Consider the following 17,053-nt stretch of genomic DNA (forward strand, 5'->3'; position numbering starts at 1 on the left):
GAAAATATTATGCTGCATCTGCTCAGCTGTTTCTTTCCTGGCATAAACCATAGATCACTGCTGACTTTCATGCCAATGAATTCAGGGCAAGTTTTTCATATAAAGCAAAGGTCACGGAGGAAATTAATATTTGTTTGAGGAGGTGCAACAATGCCATTAGTTCTGTGGTTCAGTCTCAAATGCTAAAATTATAGGGTAAGGTGCTTGAACAACACTACTACAGACACTGAAATAGTTTCAAGCACAGAGCTTATAAATAACATCAGATGTCATGCTATATTACCTCCTGAGTCAAGTCTCTAAAGGCTTTAAAATGCATGACTTACTAAGAAAGGTAAAAGGAAAACATTCAGTCAATTGTTTCCATGGCTAACTAAATGAGAGCACAATGTAAGAGAAATAAAAACTGAAGTATGCATATTTTGTGTTTTATTTAATGCACGTGAGTAGTAATCATCTGGATACACTAAAACAGACTACATTACAGTTCTGGATTACTGCAGTTACTTTTACAACATATTAACCTTTCTCGCATTGCTCCAGAGGATATGTCTACACTGGCCCCCTAGTTCGAACTAGGGAGGCTAATATAGGCATTCAAAGTTGCAAATGAAGCCCGGGATTTAAATATCCCGGGCTTTATTTTCATCTTCCTGTCCGGGCGCCATTTTTAAATCCCCCTAGTCCAAACTAACTGCTCGCGGCTACATGTGGCAGTCAAACGTTAACTGGAATGAGGTGTAACAGTTAACTCGAACTAAGGATTTAAATCCTTAGTTCGAGTTAACGTTTGACTGCTGCGTGTAGCCGTGGGCAGTTAGTTCGGACTAGGGAGATTTAAAAATGGCGCCCGGACAGGAAGATGCAAATAAAGCCTGGAATATTTAAATCCTGGGCTTCATTTGCAACTTCGAATGCCTACATTAGCCTCCCTAGTTCGAACTAGGGGGCTGGTGTAGACATATCCAGAGTCACAATGACAACTGGGGAGACTTGCATTTGATTGTATGAAATCAGGAAGTGGTTCTGCTCTATAGAACATACATTAATTGGAATCTAATATCCTAAACTGCTACCAACTTAAGAAAAGCAAATGAAGCTTCAACATTAAAAGCACTTTGAGGCTGTTTCCTTCCCACCCCTCCCCTCCCCCGCCACCTGGCCAATAGTTTTAAAAACAAAATTAGGGATACTGTATTGAGATGAAATCTCAAGCAACACAGCTTGAAATGGGACCTCATTTTTGTTCCACCATCTGCATTGTTTTGTTATAAGAATATGGTGCAAAAAACCCCCAAACTCTTCCAAATGAAGACTTAGTATGGAACATTATGAGGAGAAAAGTCTTATGTTATATCTGGAACATGGTGAGGAGAAAAGGCAAAGTTTATGAAACCAAAATAGATAGTTTGTAAGGGCACTGTGGAATTGCTGATCAGGGTAATAAATCCATCCTACTCCCCATTATCCACTATTTTATCAACCACAGTCACTGTTTTAACCGTAGGAAAGGACAGTGCAACAAACTGGTGTTTCTCAATTATCTGAGCAGAGTTTTCTTACAAAGGCTTCAAGTGACCGAAGCACTTAGGGCCATGCTTAACCTATGAGATATAAATTATCCCACTGACTTCAAGCCAGATTTTTAACAGTATTTAAGCACTTAACTCCTATTTGAAATCAATGGGAGTTAGGCATCTAAATGCCTTTAAAAATCTGGTCCTATGTCTTTAAGTGCTGTGCTGGAAAGGGTAGGGGCCTATATAAACTATCTTTCTTATTAACTACTCTTCCCAAAATTAAATTTCTTTAATTTTTCAAAATATTGATTGTCCTCACTAACCTGTTGCATCCTTATTTAAGACTACATTTGTAAATTTTATGATACTTCTCCACAGTGCTCTGTACAATTGCCTCCTGCCACTCTACACACTATTACAAAAGAAATTAATAAGTATATTGCTATTCAGATTACATAATGTACACCTGTGTTGTAAAACAATGGTAATTATTTCCCAATAAATGTAAAACATTTCAGATATTGGTGCCAAAATGCCTCATGTATCTGACTTGCCAACCAATGTCAATGTAAAGTGAACTGTGCGTAAGCCATTGAGTTCAGTTATGGGATCCTATTCTAGAGGTTTAGGGCTGTTCAGATCTCAGGTTTGCTTCATGCTATATCTAAGATAAGACTGTGGATCGGTCATCCCTTTCTAAGGCCTAGTCTACACTAGGAGTTTAGGTAGAATTTAACTGCATATGATTGTGTTTTCTAAACAATGAGTCTACACTACCAAACCCGTTCTGTTGACTTTAAGGGCCACTGAAGTCGGTTTTGGTACTTGTGCTTTTCACAAGGAGTAATGCAAAATTTGACGTTGCATGCTTGAATTTACAGTAGTGTAGACCCAGCATTGCAAAAGACACCATTCTTGGCATATGGGAGGCATCCAACAGTGCCTCATAATGACCGCTCTGGCCAGAACTTGCGACTCTACTGCTCTCCAAGTGAACAGGAAAAACCCCGGGAAAAGTTTGAATTTCATTTCCTATGTGGCAGGCATTGCAAGCACATCTCAGAGCAGGCAGCACATCTGAGCAGCACGAGTTCAAGTTCCATGAGTTCCAGTTCCAAGGGCTGCAGAAGAGCATGAGCATGGAGTGTGCAGGAGATCTTGGACCTCACTGAGGCATGGAAAGAGAAATCCTTTCTTCCGAGCGCCGAACCAGCAAAAGAAATGCCAATGTCTGTGTGAAGATTGCAAAGTCCATGGTGGAGAAAGGATACATGAGACACACCCAACAGTGCCATGTTAAAATAAAGGAGCCGAAGCAGTGCTATCACAAGACAAAGGAGGCAAACGGTGGATGGTCTGGTGGATTGCTGCAAACATGCTGTTTCTACAACCAGCTGCATGTGATCCAGGGGGAAGGGGAGGGGGCAACCAGCTTCCCAAGCCAGACCATGGGATCCTCCCAAGACACTCAGGGCAGCAGCGTGGAGGATAGTAATTCTTTCTACATGCAAATTCAGGTTGATATGTTGGCTATCTTCTCATGACACAGACTGTCCACATGATTAAGAAAAGCCTGATTAAAAAGACAGGGCTTACAAAGTAGCCACAAAGCAACGAACTCAGGCTTTGTCAGCCTGAGATGGAAGCAAAATTTAGGTAAGATATTTGTATCCCCTTGATGATGAAATGTACAAAACTTTTGCACATATGGTTACATCTTAAATCCACACAGAAGTTGAAATAAATCACAATCTGCTTTAATCAAGTAGAATACCCTGCCATAAAATAATATGTTGCACTACCTGCCAAATATTCTTTGAGTAATTTAAGGGGTTCATTTTGTTCTACAAAAACAAAACAATTGAGGAACATATTTATAAGATCATATTCTTTGTTCTACATCATATTTGTACTCCATTTCTTGAAGCCCTTAAGGCGACTATAGCTAGTATTGGATGCCTAGAAAGAGAGAGGAAAACATCAACCTCTTTGCAAATTCAGACATTAAAGAGTATGTCTTCACTGAAAATTAAGGTGCAACTGTAGCAGGGGTAGGCATATCCAGGATAGCTCTAATCTAGCAAGCATGGGTAATAATAGGCGAGAAGTGGCATTAGGGACTTGCAACCAGAGTACAAGCCAATTGGGGATCCCAGACATGTACTCTGGTTGCTAGCATTTCAGTCTTACTGTTAACCATACTAGATAGATTAAAGGTAGGCCAGTCGATGTTACAATCAATCACAACTTCACTTCCCATGTTGATGTACCTAAGAAGTACTGCTGCATTGACTGGAGGACTGAGAACTTTCTTAAGTCATGTCTCTTTAGGGTCAAAAACATACCAGGGAGACTTCAAAAGAAAAACAGCATTAGAGCCAAGTGCAGTCCAGTTGTTCCTGAGACTGCTCTCACTTCTCACAGCTGTCAGCAGAATCCAGATCTGCAAATGAGGCTTTGGGCTTTCAGAAACACAGTTCAGCAGAGGAGGCAATAATAACTACTTCAGTAATTAGGTTCTGTCATGCACTGCATGTCGAGGGCCCAGGGCTGATTTGAAATCAGAAGAGGCACCCAGAGTGCTTTTAGAGCAATCTATTTTAGTGAATGTTGCAGCCAAATATCCTTTTCCTGAAACAGTGAAAAGGCAATCATGATGTTTTCAGTTTCAGTGAACTTCAAATGCATTGCAAACCAAAAGAAGAGGGGATTGAACAGAGGAAGGAAGCAATTGACATGGAATAATGCTATCCAAGAAGAAATCCACTTATTGGCTTTTGCCCTATTTTTCTGAAGAGGGGACAAGTCACATTCATTAAGCTGCACATAAAGGCAGACGCTCTTTATACTGCCTGAAGAAGCTGAAAGGAAGCAACGTAGATTTGCAATAAGGAGTTAATACAGTAGGCTCTATGCAGGAACACAAGGACTGATGAATAAGTGGGTATAAGGAATCTTCCACCAGCTCTTAACTCTGAGGCAAAGTTGGGACACAAATGGCATGGGAGATGCTGATACTTGTGGGATAGTGATCCAACTGAAGTGGAGAGGCAGAATTTCTTTTAGTCTAATAAACCCAGAGAGGCCCAGGCCAATGCTTCCTGCAGCTCCCATCAGCCAAGAACAGCAAATCATGGCCAACAGGAGCTGCAAGCGGCTGTACTTGCGCATGCGCAGGTAAATAAAGAATCTGGCGGCCACCAAGGGCTAACCCTAGCGAACCATGAATGGCCAATGGGCATTTATTTCCAATCCCTGGTCTAGATGGTGCTTGTTTCTGCCATGAGTGCAGGGAACTGGACTTGATGACCTCTCAAAGTTCCTTCCAATCCTCTGAGTCTACAAACTGCACACGTGCAAATTGCAGCTTATACCAGCTCTGAGTATGGTAGGGGTTTGCATTGCTTTAGCTACACCAGTGTCTAATCATTGGTGTTTTTAACTGTGGCACGTCCCTAGCATAAATAGGACTTGAGCTATCCTGTCAGATGAACTTGATGTGTTAAGGTCTGAGTGAGAGAAAAAGAAAGATAATGCCTGGATGGACTTCAGCATTTTGCTTCCAATGACATTCTAACCAGTGGCATACTTTGTGCATAAAAGGGGTTTTAATTCTGCCCTTGAAATGTAAATGAATACTGCCAGCACAGACTTTGATTTCAAGCACATACTGCTGATATTGGAATCTCTGTATAATTTAGAAGCAAGGTTTCTGCTGTTGCAGTGTCTCATTTGCTTGCAAATTCAGTTAGCATTTTTAAGCATGTGGCAGAGCTATCAATAAATAACCACAGTAATAACAGCTAGGCAGGTGGCCACCAGGGATTACAGATGTCTCTAATGCTTCTTGTGTATTCATAGCCTAAAACTGAAAACAAACAAAAAGAGCCTTTGGCTTGAAAGCAGCAAGTTCTGCATATAGCTAGTGCATGGGATCATATAACCCTACCACAGTTACCCTCAAGTTTTTCCTTCCATTTTTTCATCTCTTAAATGTGCATCCTGTCTTAAATTAGAGCCAGAACCTGCAAAGGAGTCTTATAGAGCCAGTTGCAGGCACAGCTGCCCAGATGGAGCCAGCTGCAGGATAGGAGCCTTAGAATAGAACTTTTGGGGACAGGGCTAGCTCTTACTCTGTGTGATTATACAGCACCTGGCACAATGGAGCCCCCAATCCTGGACTAATATCATTCTCTTACATTTGAATACTGTGAATGAAGGGCAGAGTGATACATGTGTTGACAGTTCAGAAGATAATCTTGTGGCAGAGCTTTTCTGATTTTTGGTTACAACCTTTTAATAAGCTTTAAGGTTTCACTGTATATTAATGTGACTGCATTCACGTTATGTCCTTGGTATACCCTGAATTAAAATGCCACCAGACTGAGATGGTGACTCAAGATCTGAGGCTGCATAATCATTTATTTCAAATTCAAAAGATAATTCTAGTGCAGTATTATAAATATGCCAATAATCATTGGATTGGAATCTGCTTCTGACTAGTAGCCCAGTTCTCCCTTACTACTGCCTGCTTATACTGTTTGTATTTACTGCAGCTCTGCCTAAAGTTGTGCTTTGTACCTGGTCCCCCTTTAAGATAGAAGAGGATAACAAGATGGAGCTCCACATTGGAAGTAATTTTTTTTCATGTAGGCATCAAATCCTGGAGTGTACTCAGTGCAGGTATGTGGATTAACTTGTTTAAATTAATGATTTGCAACCAGATGGAGATATTGAGACATAGTGTGGTTAAGTGACATACCCAAACTCCTACAGGAGGTCTTGGTAAAGTTGGGAACTGGACATAAATTTCCTGAATTCTACCTCTGTTTCTTAACCACAAAACCCTCCCACCTCTCCAATTCTTGTCTACATTTTTATGTAGACCCCATCTGTGTTGATGATGTGTATCTCTCTCCCTCCTTCTACCTTCTAGGCATCAGGATGGTGGGTTTTTGGAGGAAAGGCTAGGTTGAAGAAATGAATTTAGCATTTTGCTCTGAAGAAGACAAGATTTGTGATCATCCCAATACCTTCTTGAAGTGAATTGAAAGGCTAATCCTCCTTTCAGTTGGCAGTTCTGCTACAGGGGAATACAGTGGTCACAGGAGACCTAATTAAAGAGGGTGAAGAAACCCATCAGATAGCTTTGATCAACATCATGGATGGCTTTGAAGATAAGGACCAACACATTAAAAGTGGCCACACATTGAACCTGGAAGAGAGAGCCCTGGCATGACGTGCTTATTGTCCTGTGCTGCTGAGATTGGGGCTGCTGCATAATTTCAGACTGTACGATCTTTAAGGGAATCTTTAAGACAGGTCAGCAAACTTTGGAATATTTAATAAATAATGAAAGTCACAGTGGTTTCCAGTTTGGAAGTGAATAGAAATTGGATAGCTTTTTAGGAAGTGATCCCTTAGGTGAGCAAAATGCTAGCAACATCAGACACAGAAGCAATAGCCCTTGCAGATTTCGTGAATGTGACAAACTACTAATACCCAAACTGGGTATTGTTTTTAATTCCCTTTTTCATTATAGTCACCAATGAATTTTATTTGAGTAGAATGCAATGGATCACTGAGAGGAAAAGTAGTATGAATATAGTACTATGATAGCCTAAATAATGAAAAAGGCACATAGAAAAATACAAAGTTTATCTTGAGATTGTATCTTGCCATGTCTCTGCTCATTCAGACATAGAGGGACCATTAAATCATCTAGTTTGTTCTCCTGTATGTCACAGGTTAATAACTTTCATACAGTTACCTCAGTATTGAGCCCAACAACTTGTGTTTGGTTAAAGTATCTTCCAAAAAGGGATCCAGTCATGATTTGAAGACCAGGAGATTGTTTCTTCCAATGGTTTAGCACCCTTGTTCAATATTGTGCCTTATTCCTGAGTTGAATTTGTCTGGCTTCAACTTCCAGCTGGAGGTTCTTGTGCCTTTCTCCACTAGACTGAAGGACCCTCATATTTTTTCCTAATGAAGATAGCTGTATAATAATCAATCTCTCAAATTTCTTTTCCTATAAAAGAAACAGACTGAGCTCTAAGGACACGTCTACATTAAGCAGAAGATCAGTGCTGCCACAGTTGATCTTCCGGGGTTCAATGTATCGTGTCTAGTATAGACCCGCTAGATTGAATTCAAAGGGCGCCCCCATTGGCACCAGTACTCCTGCTCATCACGAGAAGTAAGGGAAGCTGATGGGAGCATTTGCTCCCGTCGGCCTCCCACTGTGTGGACAGTGCAGAAACACGATGTAAGTTACATCGACTCCAGCAATGAAATTTACATAGCTGGCATTGCGTATCTTACTTTAACCTTCCCATGTAGCGTACAGCAGGCCTAAGTTCTTGACCATTAGGCATTTTCTCCAGGCCCTGTGCAATTTTCCTGACTTTTTTGGTGAACTCTCTAGGGCTTATGTCGGTGACAGGGTGACACAGTGTCCTTACGGACACTGAACTTCTTACAGCAGCTGTTGGCTGTCATTCTTGTCAATTTCAAGGCACCAGGTTAGAGCTCTGAAATTGACAAGAAAGAGAAGTGGGTGTGGAGGCTCTGGCTAGTGTCTAGGTGTGCTCCCATCGTGGAAGAGGGGAGCTACAGGACAGCTGAGAGCCTCAGGGCAGCATGGCTTCTAGGTGGGGAGGAGCTCTGTATGGAGCTAAGAGCACAGTTTCTGCCCCCCCAAACTGTGCCTCTGAAGTCGATCAAAGCACTTCTGAGGAAGGGCCATACCAACAAGAAGGGCAGCAGGAATGTGAACCACCATAGGAATTACGTCAGTGGCTGTAAGTCAACCTCACACAGGTCAATTTAAGTTTTTAATGTAGACATGCCCTCCAAAGAGACACGTTTGATTTTCTAAGAAATAGGAGTCTACTGATTTTTAATCAACTGGCGCCTTTGAAAAGTTTTGAGACCTTCATGTGGATAAAGCGCTTAATGTGTTTAGCTTGAAATGTTTTTCTTTTAATCCATTTCATGTTACTATTTCCACAGCCATATAAAAACAGGGAACAAAATGTGATGTTTAGAATGGTATTTACAGAATTAATAGTGGCCACATAGCTAAGAGAGAGATAAATACAGTAACCAACAGCAATACAAGAATCATTGGAAATTGCACCATTCTTTAAATTTGTTAATTCCATTTTTTTCACTATCAAACCTAATGAAGCCATTTCATATTTATAAATATTCATATGAGACTCTTTAAGTGCTGCTTCATCTCTTTAATAAGGTAAATGGTATGGTTATACTGGTTGTTAAATCAGTGTGTTGTAGTTCCTTAGTCTATCTCCATCAAAGACACATTACCAATTAAAATGTGGTGCAAGCGATTATAATACAAGAGAATAGCCACTAACAAAGCAGGAAAACTGAAGTAATGCAGCAACAATTTATAATTAAGCTTCCCCAGAAGTATAATTTTAGAGGTTAGTTCTTCTAGAAAGGGTATAGAAACTGAACTTCTTTCTCTGTATTAATCAGGATTCTAAAAATGTAGTACATTTGCTCATAATAAAAGATAAAATCCCATTGATATTGAAAACATCAAGTATTTTTAAGATGGTTGAGAGTTAAAAGTAAGGAAGAGAAAGCTTCTTACCTTGGCTGTCTGTAAAATTTACTTGAAGATTTATGTATTTTAAGGCCAGAAGAGACTATTATGATTATCTACTTTGACCTGCACAACACAAATTGCAGAACCCCAGCCAGCAACTACTGCATCAAACTTCTCACTTGTGTCTCAGCCATGACCAGCAAAGAACAATTCCCATTTTTTGAGGAAAAAAGGAGTGATGTTTTGAGATTTGTTTTCATTCTGTATTGGACAAGTCTCTTCAACATTTTTTAAGAAAAAAACTTGAGCAAGAGACACACAGAGAGAAATTAACAGAGACAATGGCACAGCGAAAGGGCTCTCATCTGGAATGTGAAAAACCTGGCAGAGCAGGGAACGTGAACCTAAGTCTCCCATGTTGCAAGTGAATTCTGTAACTACAAGGCTATTAGCTATTGGGTGAGGACTCTCTCCTCTCGCCTTCTCTTTCATGTGCCCTAATCCCGGACCTGAGAAACTTTCCCTACAACATGTATATCTAAACTGAACCAGAGAGAGAGGGATCCTAGATGGAAGGCTTTCCAGCTAGCACAGTCAGCTGTAAGCTTTGGGGTGAGAGAAACCTTTTTGACTATTAGCCTCAGTAAAGTTTAGGAATTAGCTTGCACGTTTGCCCTTTATTTCAATTCTGACTCATATGGATCTATACTTGTAATAACTAAGGCAGTGGTCCCCAACCTTTCGAGGTTGTCGGGCGCCAGGGGGCGTGGCCGTTCGCCCGCCGGGCGCCAGGGGGCGGGGACACTTGCGCCCCGGGGGCGGACCCCCCCATAGCCGCATGCCCGGGGGCGGCCCCCCGCATAGCTGCATGCCCGGGGCCGGCACTCCCCCCGCCAAGCGCCGCGCGCCTGGGGCCGGTGCTCCCCCCACCATGCGCCGCGCGCCCGGGGCCAGCGCTCCCCCCGCCATGCACCCGGTGCCAGGCCAGCCCCGAGCACCTGGCGGGCGCATGGAAATGCCCCCGCGGGCGCCATGGTGCCCGCGGGCACAGTGTTGGGGACCACGGAACTAAGGGTATGTCTACACTAGGTTGTTAATTCGAGCTAGGTAGGCAAATCAGGCAACCGAAGTTGCAAATGAAGCCCGGGATTTAAATATCCTGGGCTTTATTTGCATGTTCCCATCTGGCCGCCATTTTTAAATCCCCTTAGTTCGAACGAACTGCCTGCGGCTACACACAACAGTTTAAAGTTAATCCGAACTAAGTCCTTAGTTCAGATTAACTGTTACACCTCATTCCACAAGGAGTAATAGTTAATCCGAACTAAGGATTTAGTTAGGATTAACTTTAAAATGTCGCGTGTAGCCGCGGGGAGTTAGTTCGAACTAAGGGGGATTTAAAAATGGCGGCCGGACGGGAACATGCAAATAAAGCCCGGGACATTTAAATCCCGGGCTTCATTTGCAATTCCGGTTGCCTGATTTGCCTACCTAGCTTGAATTAATGAGCTAGTATTAATGAGCTAGTGAAGACATACCCTAACTGTGTCTTCCTTTAGTTAATAAAATTTTCTTACTGTTTTCCCTAAACCAGCATGTTTTGGTTGAAGTACTTGGGAAGCTCTACTTGGAAAGCTCTGCTTTGGTCAATAAGCCCGAAGTACAATCATTACCCATTCATTGTTGGAATGACAGACTGCTTATCCTGTCCAGGAGGGTCCTGCATACATTTCTGGGGAGCAAGGGTGGGGCATCTATGGGTGTTGTCCTGTATGTAATTCCTGGATGGCTGGGAATATAACCTGTAAAGTAGCTTCCAGCTGAATACATGAATGCTGAGTGAGCAGAGTTTGGAAGGGTTTGCTGCTCATCAGCAAAGCTGTGTAAAAAACCTCCCAGGCTGCAGAGCTAAGGGGACACAGCAGTCCAGGTTGCACCCCATGAAATGTCTCAAGAATACAATAGACTTTCCTAAAGATAAAACAAGTTTTGAAAGGTTAATATAGACATGAAATTATGTTAAACAGTGTGCATTTTAATAATGCCCTATGAAGTAATCTACATCCACTTTCAAAAAAGTTAACAGTTCATTTAATTACAGCACAGTAATTCCTAATTCTCAAAGCTTATTTTTATGGGACAATGATAAATTAAAAGCACAGATGAATTATTTTACAGGTTAATACTCCTGACTCTAAATTCAATCAATATTTTCAATGGTTCTAATAAAGAACCTACCATAACCATTACATCTAATTGCCAAGCAATTAAAATTGTTCTCTTAGCACAGTTTTAATTTAACATCTCCCAAATAGCACAAAATTTGACTTCTGCTGAGAGAGATGCTCATAATACTACATTTTCCTCCAGTGCCCTCATAAAAGGCATTAAAAGGGAGACTGGAGGCTCACAAAAATTGATTATAGTGATACCGGGATATGACAAGTATATGCACTTGTCCAGAAAATAAATAGGTACCTAAAGATAGGCTTCATAGCCTTAGGTGCTTAAGTCAGGTAGGGATCTACTGGGTGCTCAGTACTTTTGAATGCTAGTTTTTTCATTTAGGTAACACACATGGGCCTATGAAGCTAGCTTTTTTTCAGATCTTGGTCTTGATCTATGTACTTGAGTGGGGTTGTTTTTAAACTGTTGGGGGCTGTGCATAAACTACTGTCATCCTAAACTGCCATGTTAACACTAATTGAGAGTTGCATTAGGACGTGTTTCAGATTCACAGAGACCTAATGTACACTACTAAGGAAGGTCGATGTAAGTTGTTTGGCATCAACCATGTGAACTCCCTGTTAAGGCAATGCAGGTAAACAACATCTCCCCTTCTCCCATCAAAATACAGTGGTAGATGGCATGCAAGTGTGCACATGGCGTGACCTATGCCGACCCTGACAGTCCTCCAGCAGCAGTCCCACAATGCTCAACACTGCCAATTGTGAACTCCACTGCCCAGGGGTCACTGAGACTGAAAGCTGCCACTCCCTATACTCCACCTTGAAAAATGTCATGTACTTTAAAAATACTTGTCCTGATTTCCCTACTTATACCTCTCCCTTGTTGAGTGCAACTGCCCTGTTGACTGTATTAGCTACATACTTTCTGCCTGGAGTAGACAAGAAGCATTGGCTCTTCTAGACTAGTGGGGAGAAGACGCTGTGCAGGCATAGCTATGGACCAGCCATAGAAACGTGGACATCTACATCCTAGACCCCACACTCCCTCCTCCAGCAATGGAGGTTTGTTTAGCACTGCAAAGCTCAGAGCTAAGATGAAGGTAAAGGAGTCAGGATTCTTTTGTGGAAAAATTCCCGACTAGCTAAACCTAATCTATTCTAAACCTTCAGCAGAAGTAGTTATGAATGAATGTAAAAGGCACATATTATTGTTTTCCCTGGGATTCCTGACTCAAAAAGGCGTAGGTGGATTTTAATACTAGGAACAAAAGCTACTCTGGAACTCTAACACTGTAAGGGTAAGTCTACACTGCATCCCTAGTTCGGACTAGGGATGCAAATGGAGATGACCGAAGTAGTTAATGAAGCAGGGATTTAAATATCCCGCGCTTCATTAACATGATCTCACCGGCGCACTAGTTCGAATCACAGCTGATTTGAACCAGGAAGTGCGCGCTGGGACGCGTTAGTTCGGACTAAAGCCCTTAGTCCGAACTAACGTTACTCCTGTAATTTGAACTAGCGCGCCGGTGACATCATGTTAATGAAGTGCAGGATATTTAAATCCCTGCTTCATTAGTTACTTTGGTCACCTCCATTTGCATCCCTAGTCCGAACTAGGGATGCAGTGTAGACGTACCCTAAGAAATTAAATGATTAGGAACTGAATTTTGGGGTGGTTCTAAAATGCGCTATGAAAACAAAATAGCCAAGTATATTTTCAAGAAACTATGTAAATGAAATTGATGAATTGTGAACACTTGGCTGCTTGTTTAAATTGGATAACATTGGAAAAGCTGTTATAGTATGTTCAGATTGTTACAATATTATTATAAACCATACTTGTTCATTTGAACAGTGACAATACCACAGACAAAGCATGAAGCTTGCAAAATATTTAAAGCTTTCTCTGGTACAGTACATGATACTATCGGAAGCAGCAGTTCTTTTAATGGAGTTAATTATATCAGGCCATCTCTTAAGGGGAAAGCACCATACTTTGAATTGTGGGGGTACTTAGTGATTCATTTAACTGGAAGTTAAATGAAGCAAAATTTCAAACAGTAAAGAAAGAAACCAACTAATGTTCCTAACTGAATGGCAATTGATGAAAATTTCTATATATCAGCTAAACATTATTATTGTCTGGATTAGCTAGATTTGAACATGAAGACCTCTCTCTCCGTCCTTACACACAGTTTATCCCATCAGGCACCTCACAGATAGGTGCATTCCTGTTTCCCAATGCTTGCCCTTCTGACATTTCCATCACAAACAGCTACTGGGGTTCTAGGTCTTCCTACATACCTCTGCACCCAGGGGAATGAGCACAGATGTTAGATGGCAGGAAGTTGGGCAGTGTCCTGTTCTGTGAGAGCACATAGAAATAGTATGGGGCAGAGGGAGGAATCAATCAGTCAGTAACAACCCCAGGGCTTAGGGAAAACTCTCCCTTTCCTTTGTGGTGTATTGGTCCCTAGAAAAATCCATCTCTTTATAAAATGGGATCTCTTCCCAAATGTCAAAGACGATTTTACCATGACAGAATTTGTGCCCCTTTATACTTTCTAAATATGCACCAGATAGACTGGAAATTCTCAAATACCAGTGAATACACAGAGATACAGATCATCTATACCTGAAGCCCAGGAGCATTTGTGCATATGCTCAGAAGAAAGGGAGATGGAAGAAGCATGGTTATTGACAGTAGGCAGCTCTTACCCATCCATCCATTTAACCTATTTTTATGCTGGTGTAAAATGTGTCTAGTTGGAGCCTAGAATCAAGGACATGTAAATTACAGAGTGACAGCAGTTGGTTGTGCCACTTAGTAACTTGCACATGGAGTAGGAACATGGATGACCAGTGACCAGGCTCAGGGTAGGAGAGGGTAGGCCCCAGTCTCTTCCCTTCTGCCCTGGGCCCCTCCCCTTCTCTTCTGCCCTCTCTTCCCTGCAGGAGCCCAGAGCACCCCCAACGCTGGACTACCAGTTGGCACAGTCACAGCACCCCCAGACCCAGTCACATGGCCACAGCCCCAGAATGCTGGGTGGCCAGGCCAAGTGGTGCTGTCCAAGTGCTGGGTGGGCAGTGTGGCCCCAGCTTCAGCTGCCCTGAGTTCCCATGGCAGACCACCCAGTCCCAGCCAGCCTGGACCAAAACAGAGTGCTGGGAGCTGCAAGAGAGGGTCTGGGGTTGGAGCATTGGCAGGCTTTTTGGGAAGGCACTGCCTTCCCCTGCCTACAATACCCAACCCCCATGAATAGAAACAGTGCAACTGAGGTCTGACCGTAAGCAAACAACATTTCCCCCACAGTAAGAAGCATATGCTCCACAGCCCATTGCAGTGCCTAGGTTAGGAGGCTAGGAGAAGAGACAAGCCAGACAGTCCAACACAAAAAGGTTCCAAAAGTATCTAAGGTGCGTCTGCGTCATTCCAGTATCACAAAGAGAAACAATAAAGTACTTTAGTCATATGCCACCAAAAAGAATCTTGAAGATTTTGTTTGTTTTGAAATACCAAAATTAAACAAAAATACCAACTAGTTTCAGATCCTACAAGCCTATAGCCTGGTAGTTAGGATGTTCACCTGGAAGAGGGGTGATGTGAGTTCCAGTCCCTCTTCCAAAGTGGAGATTCAAACCTGGGCCTCCTGCATCTGGACAAATAGCTTAACCATTGGCTAATGTTATAAATGGACCAAATTACACACATACTGCTAAAGCTAGTAAGGGGACATATACAGTTTTCTGGCCCTGAAAAATGTTTTCCAGCTGAAGCTATCATTTGAAATTTGCAAATCTGTCAACTCAAAACTGCATTTTTGGCAAATAAACTATTTTTCCAAAAAGTTTTGTCCTGCCCAAGTTTCAAGTCACCATACTTTTCCAAGAAGATTCTTGCCTGTACAAGGCTCAGAAGTGCCACTGAGAGTAAAGGTGGAAACTATTTTTCAAATATATTTATAGGGTTCCATCCTTCACTAGATTTTAATGCACTGTACCTTTTGGTCTTTGAGTGCTAAATCTTGACAGAATAAATTTCTTGAAAACAATTACATTTGTTAAGTTAAATAAGAACAAGCGACAAGTGAGGGATATTTATGTTTTGGGGTTCTGCAGATGGACTTCTCTATTATTTTTAAACCACCAGTATAGGAAAGATTATAATAAATCATGAAGGCTAAAGGAAGATATTAGACCTGCTGTCCCACGCATAATCTAAATCTTTATTAAACTGACACACAAAAAACATTCTGACCTAATTCTTTGGGTTAGTCCTTAACTATGTAAGTATTTCCTCCCTAATAAAAGCTATTCAAGGAAAAAACTGAGTTGCCAAACATCAGATAGAGCAACAACTAGAATTTAAGTAATAACAGCATACAGAAATAACCAGGCCAACTCCGCCACTTTGTCTATGACTTCATCCAGCATTCTTACCTGGCACTCCATCTTTCAGCCAGTAATCAGTGTCTGTTTCACTACCATTTTCGTAAATGTCTGTAACATTGATAGGCTGCAGCAGCTGCATGACCTCTTTCAGGATGGCATGAGCTTTACAACTGCCTGTAAAGCCCAGGCCCGTTGGCATGAAGGTACCCATATCAGACTCCATGACGATGTCAAAGTTGGAGATGTTCCCCTGAACACATTAGAAAAGATGTTAATATTTATTTGCAAAGTTCTTGTAAGAATCTAATATTTGTCATTAGCTACGTTACTACATATTACTAAGAGTATACAGTATCAAAAAAAAAAAAAAAAAAGGTAATGCAGGCCAGAAGATATATATGAACTATATAAAACAGAAAGCCTCATTTTGGAGGAAGCTTCTGACCGGGTGGGGCTGATTAATCACCCGTGAAGCTGGGCTGCCACGCAGCATAAAGGGGTCACTGTTCTTAACTAGGGGTGTTAATGACTAGTCAACTATCCGATAAGCAAATACTCATCAGATAGTCAGTCCACTAGTCCATTTCCCCCTACTTGCTGCCTCTATCAGCAAGTGCCAGCGCTGCACAGCTGAGCCCAGGATCAGCTGTGTGGCGCTGCTGCACATGGAGCCTAGGGTCATCTGGAGACTCACCAGCTGATCCCGGGCTCCAGCGCGGCATTGCCATGGATCCCGGGATCAACTGGGGAGTACCCAGTTGACCCCGGGTTCTGGGGAAATGCCACGTGGAATCTGCGGTCAACTGGGAAGTTCCCAGCTGATCCCGAGTTCTGCTGAAATTCCGTGCGGAGCCCAGGTTCAGCTGGGGTCTCCCCAGATGACCCCAGCTCCATATGGCATTTCAAATTGGCAGCACAGCATGGAGCCTGTGGTTAGTGGGGGACTCAGCCTCACTGGGGACTCTGGTACATTTCAAAGCAGGCAGGTCATGTGCAGCCTGGAGTCAGCGGGACTCCATGCTGGCCCTGGGCCACATGCAGAGTTCCGCATTCCTCCTTTGAAATGTTCCACGAGGCGTACAGTTAGTTCGGATAGGAAGCCTAATCCGAACTAGCTAGTCCGTGCCGCGTGTAGCCGCGCGGCACGGGGTCCGACCTAGCCGGCGTTTAAAAATGGCGCCGTCCGGCTTTATGCAAATGAAGCCCAGGAAATTCAAATCCCGGGCTTCATTTGCAACTCCGTATGACTACATTACCCCCCCTAGTTCGAACTAGGGGGGTAGTGTAGACATACCCTTACTGAGCAGTGCTTCCCAGCAATAACAGATCCATGCAGAACTGACCCACAAGTAATTATGAAAATGAGCTCA

The 17,053-nt window shown here is 42.4% G+C and overlaps 1 protein-coding gene across 2 annotated transcripts in view; it reads right to left on the bottom strand.

Annotated features, from left to right (window-relative positions):
* Positions 1 to 17,053, bottom strand: part of CPQ (carboxypeptidase Q) — a 256,553-nt gene that overhangs the window by 20,284 nt on the left and 219,216 nt on the right. For both annotated transcript variants that reach the window (XM_075920338.2, XM_006123927.5), the window contains one exon: positions 15,732 to 15,933. In XM_075920338.2, coding sequence (XP_075776453.2) covers positions 15,732 to 15,933 — 202 coding nt within the window. The remainder of the gene's footprint in view (positions 1 to 15,731; positions 15,934 to 17,053) is intronic.

The sequence above is a fragment of the Pelodiscus sinensis genome, chromosome 2 (genome assembly GCF_052426305.1).
Source record: "Pelodiscus sinensis isolate ZL-2025 chromosome 2, ASM5242630v1, whole genome shotgun sequence".
Lineage (NCBI taxonomy): Eukaryota > Metazoa > Chordata > Testudines > Trionychidae > Pelodiscus > Pelodiscus sinensis.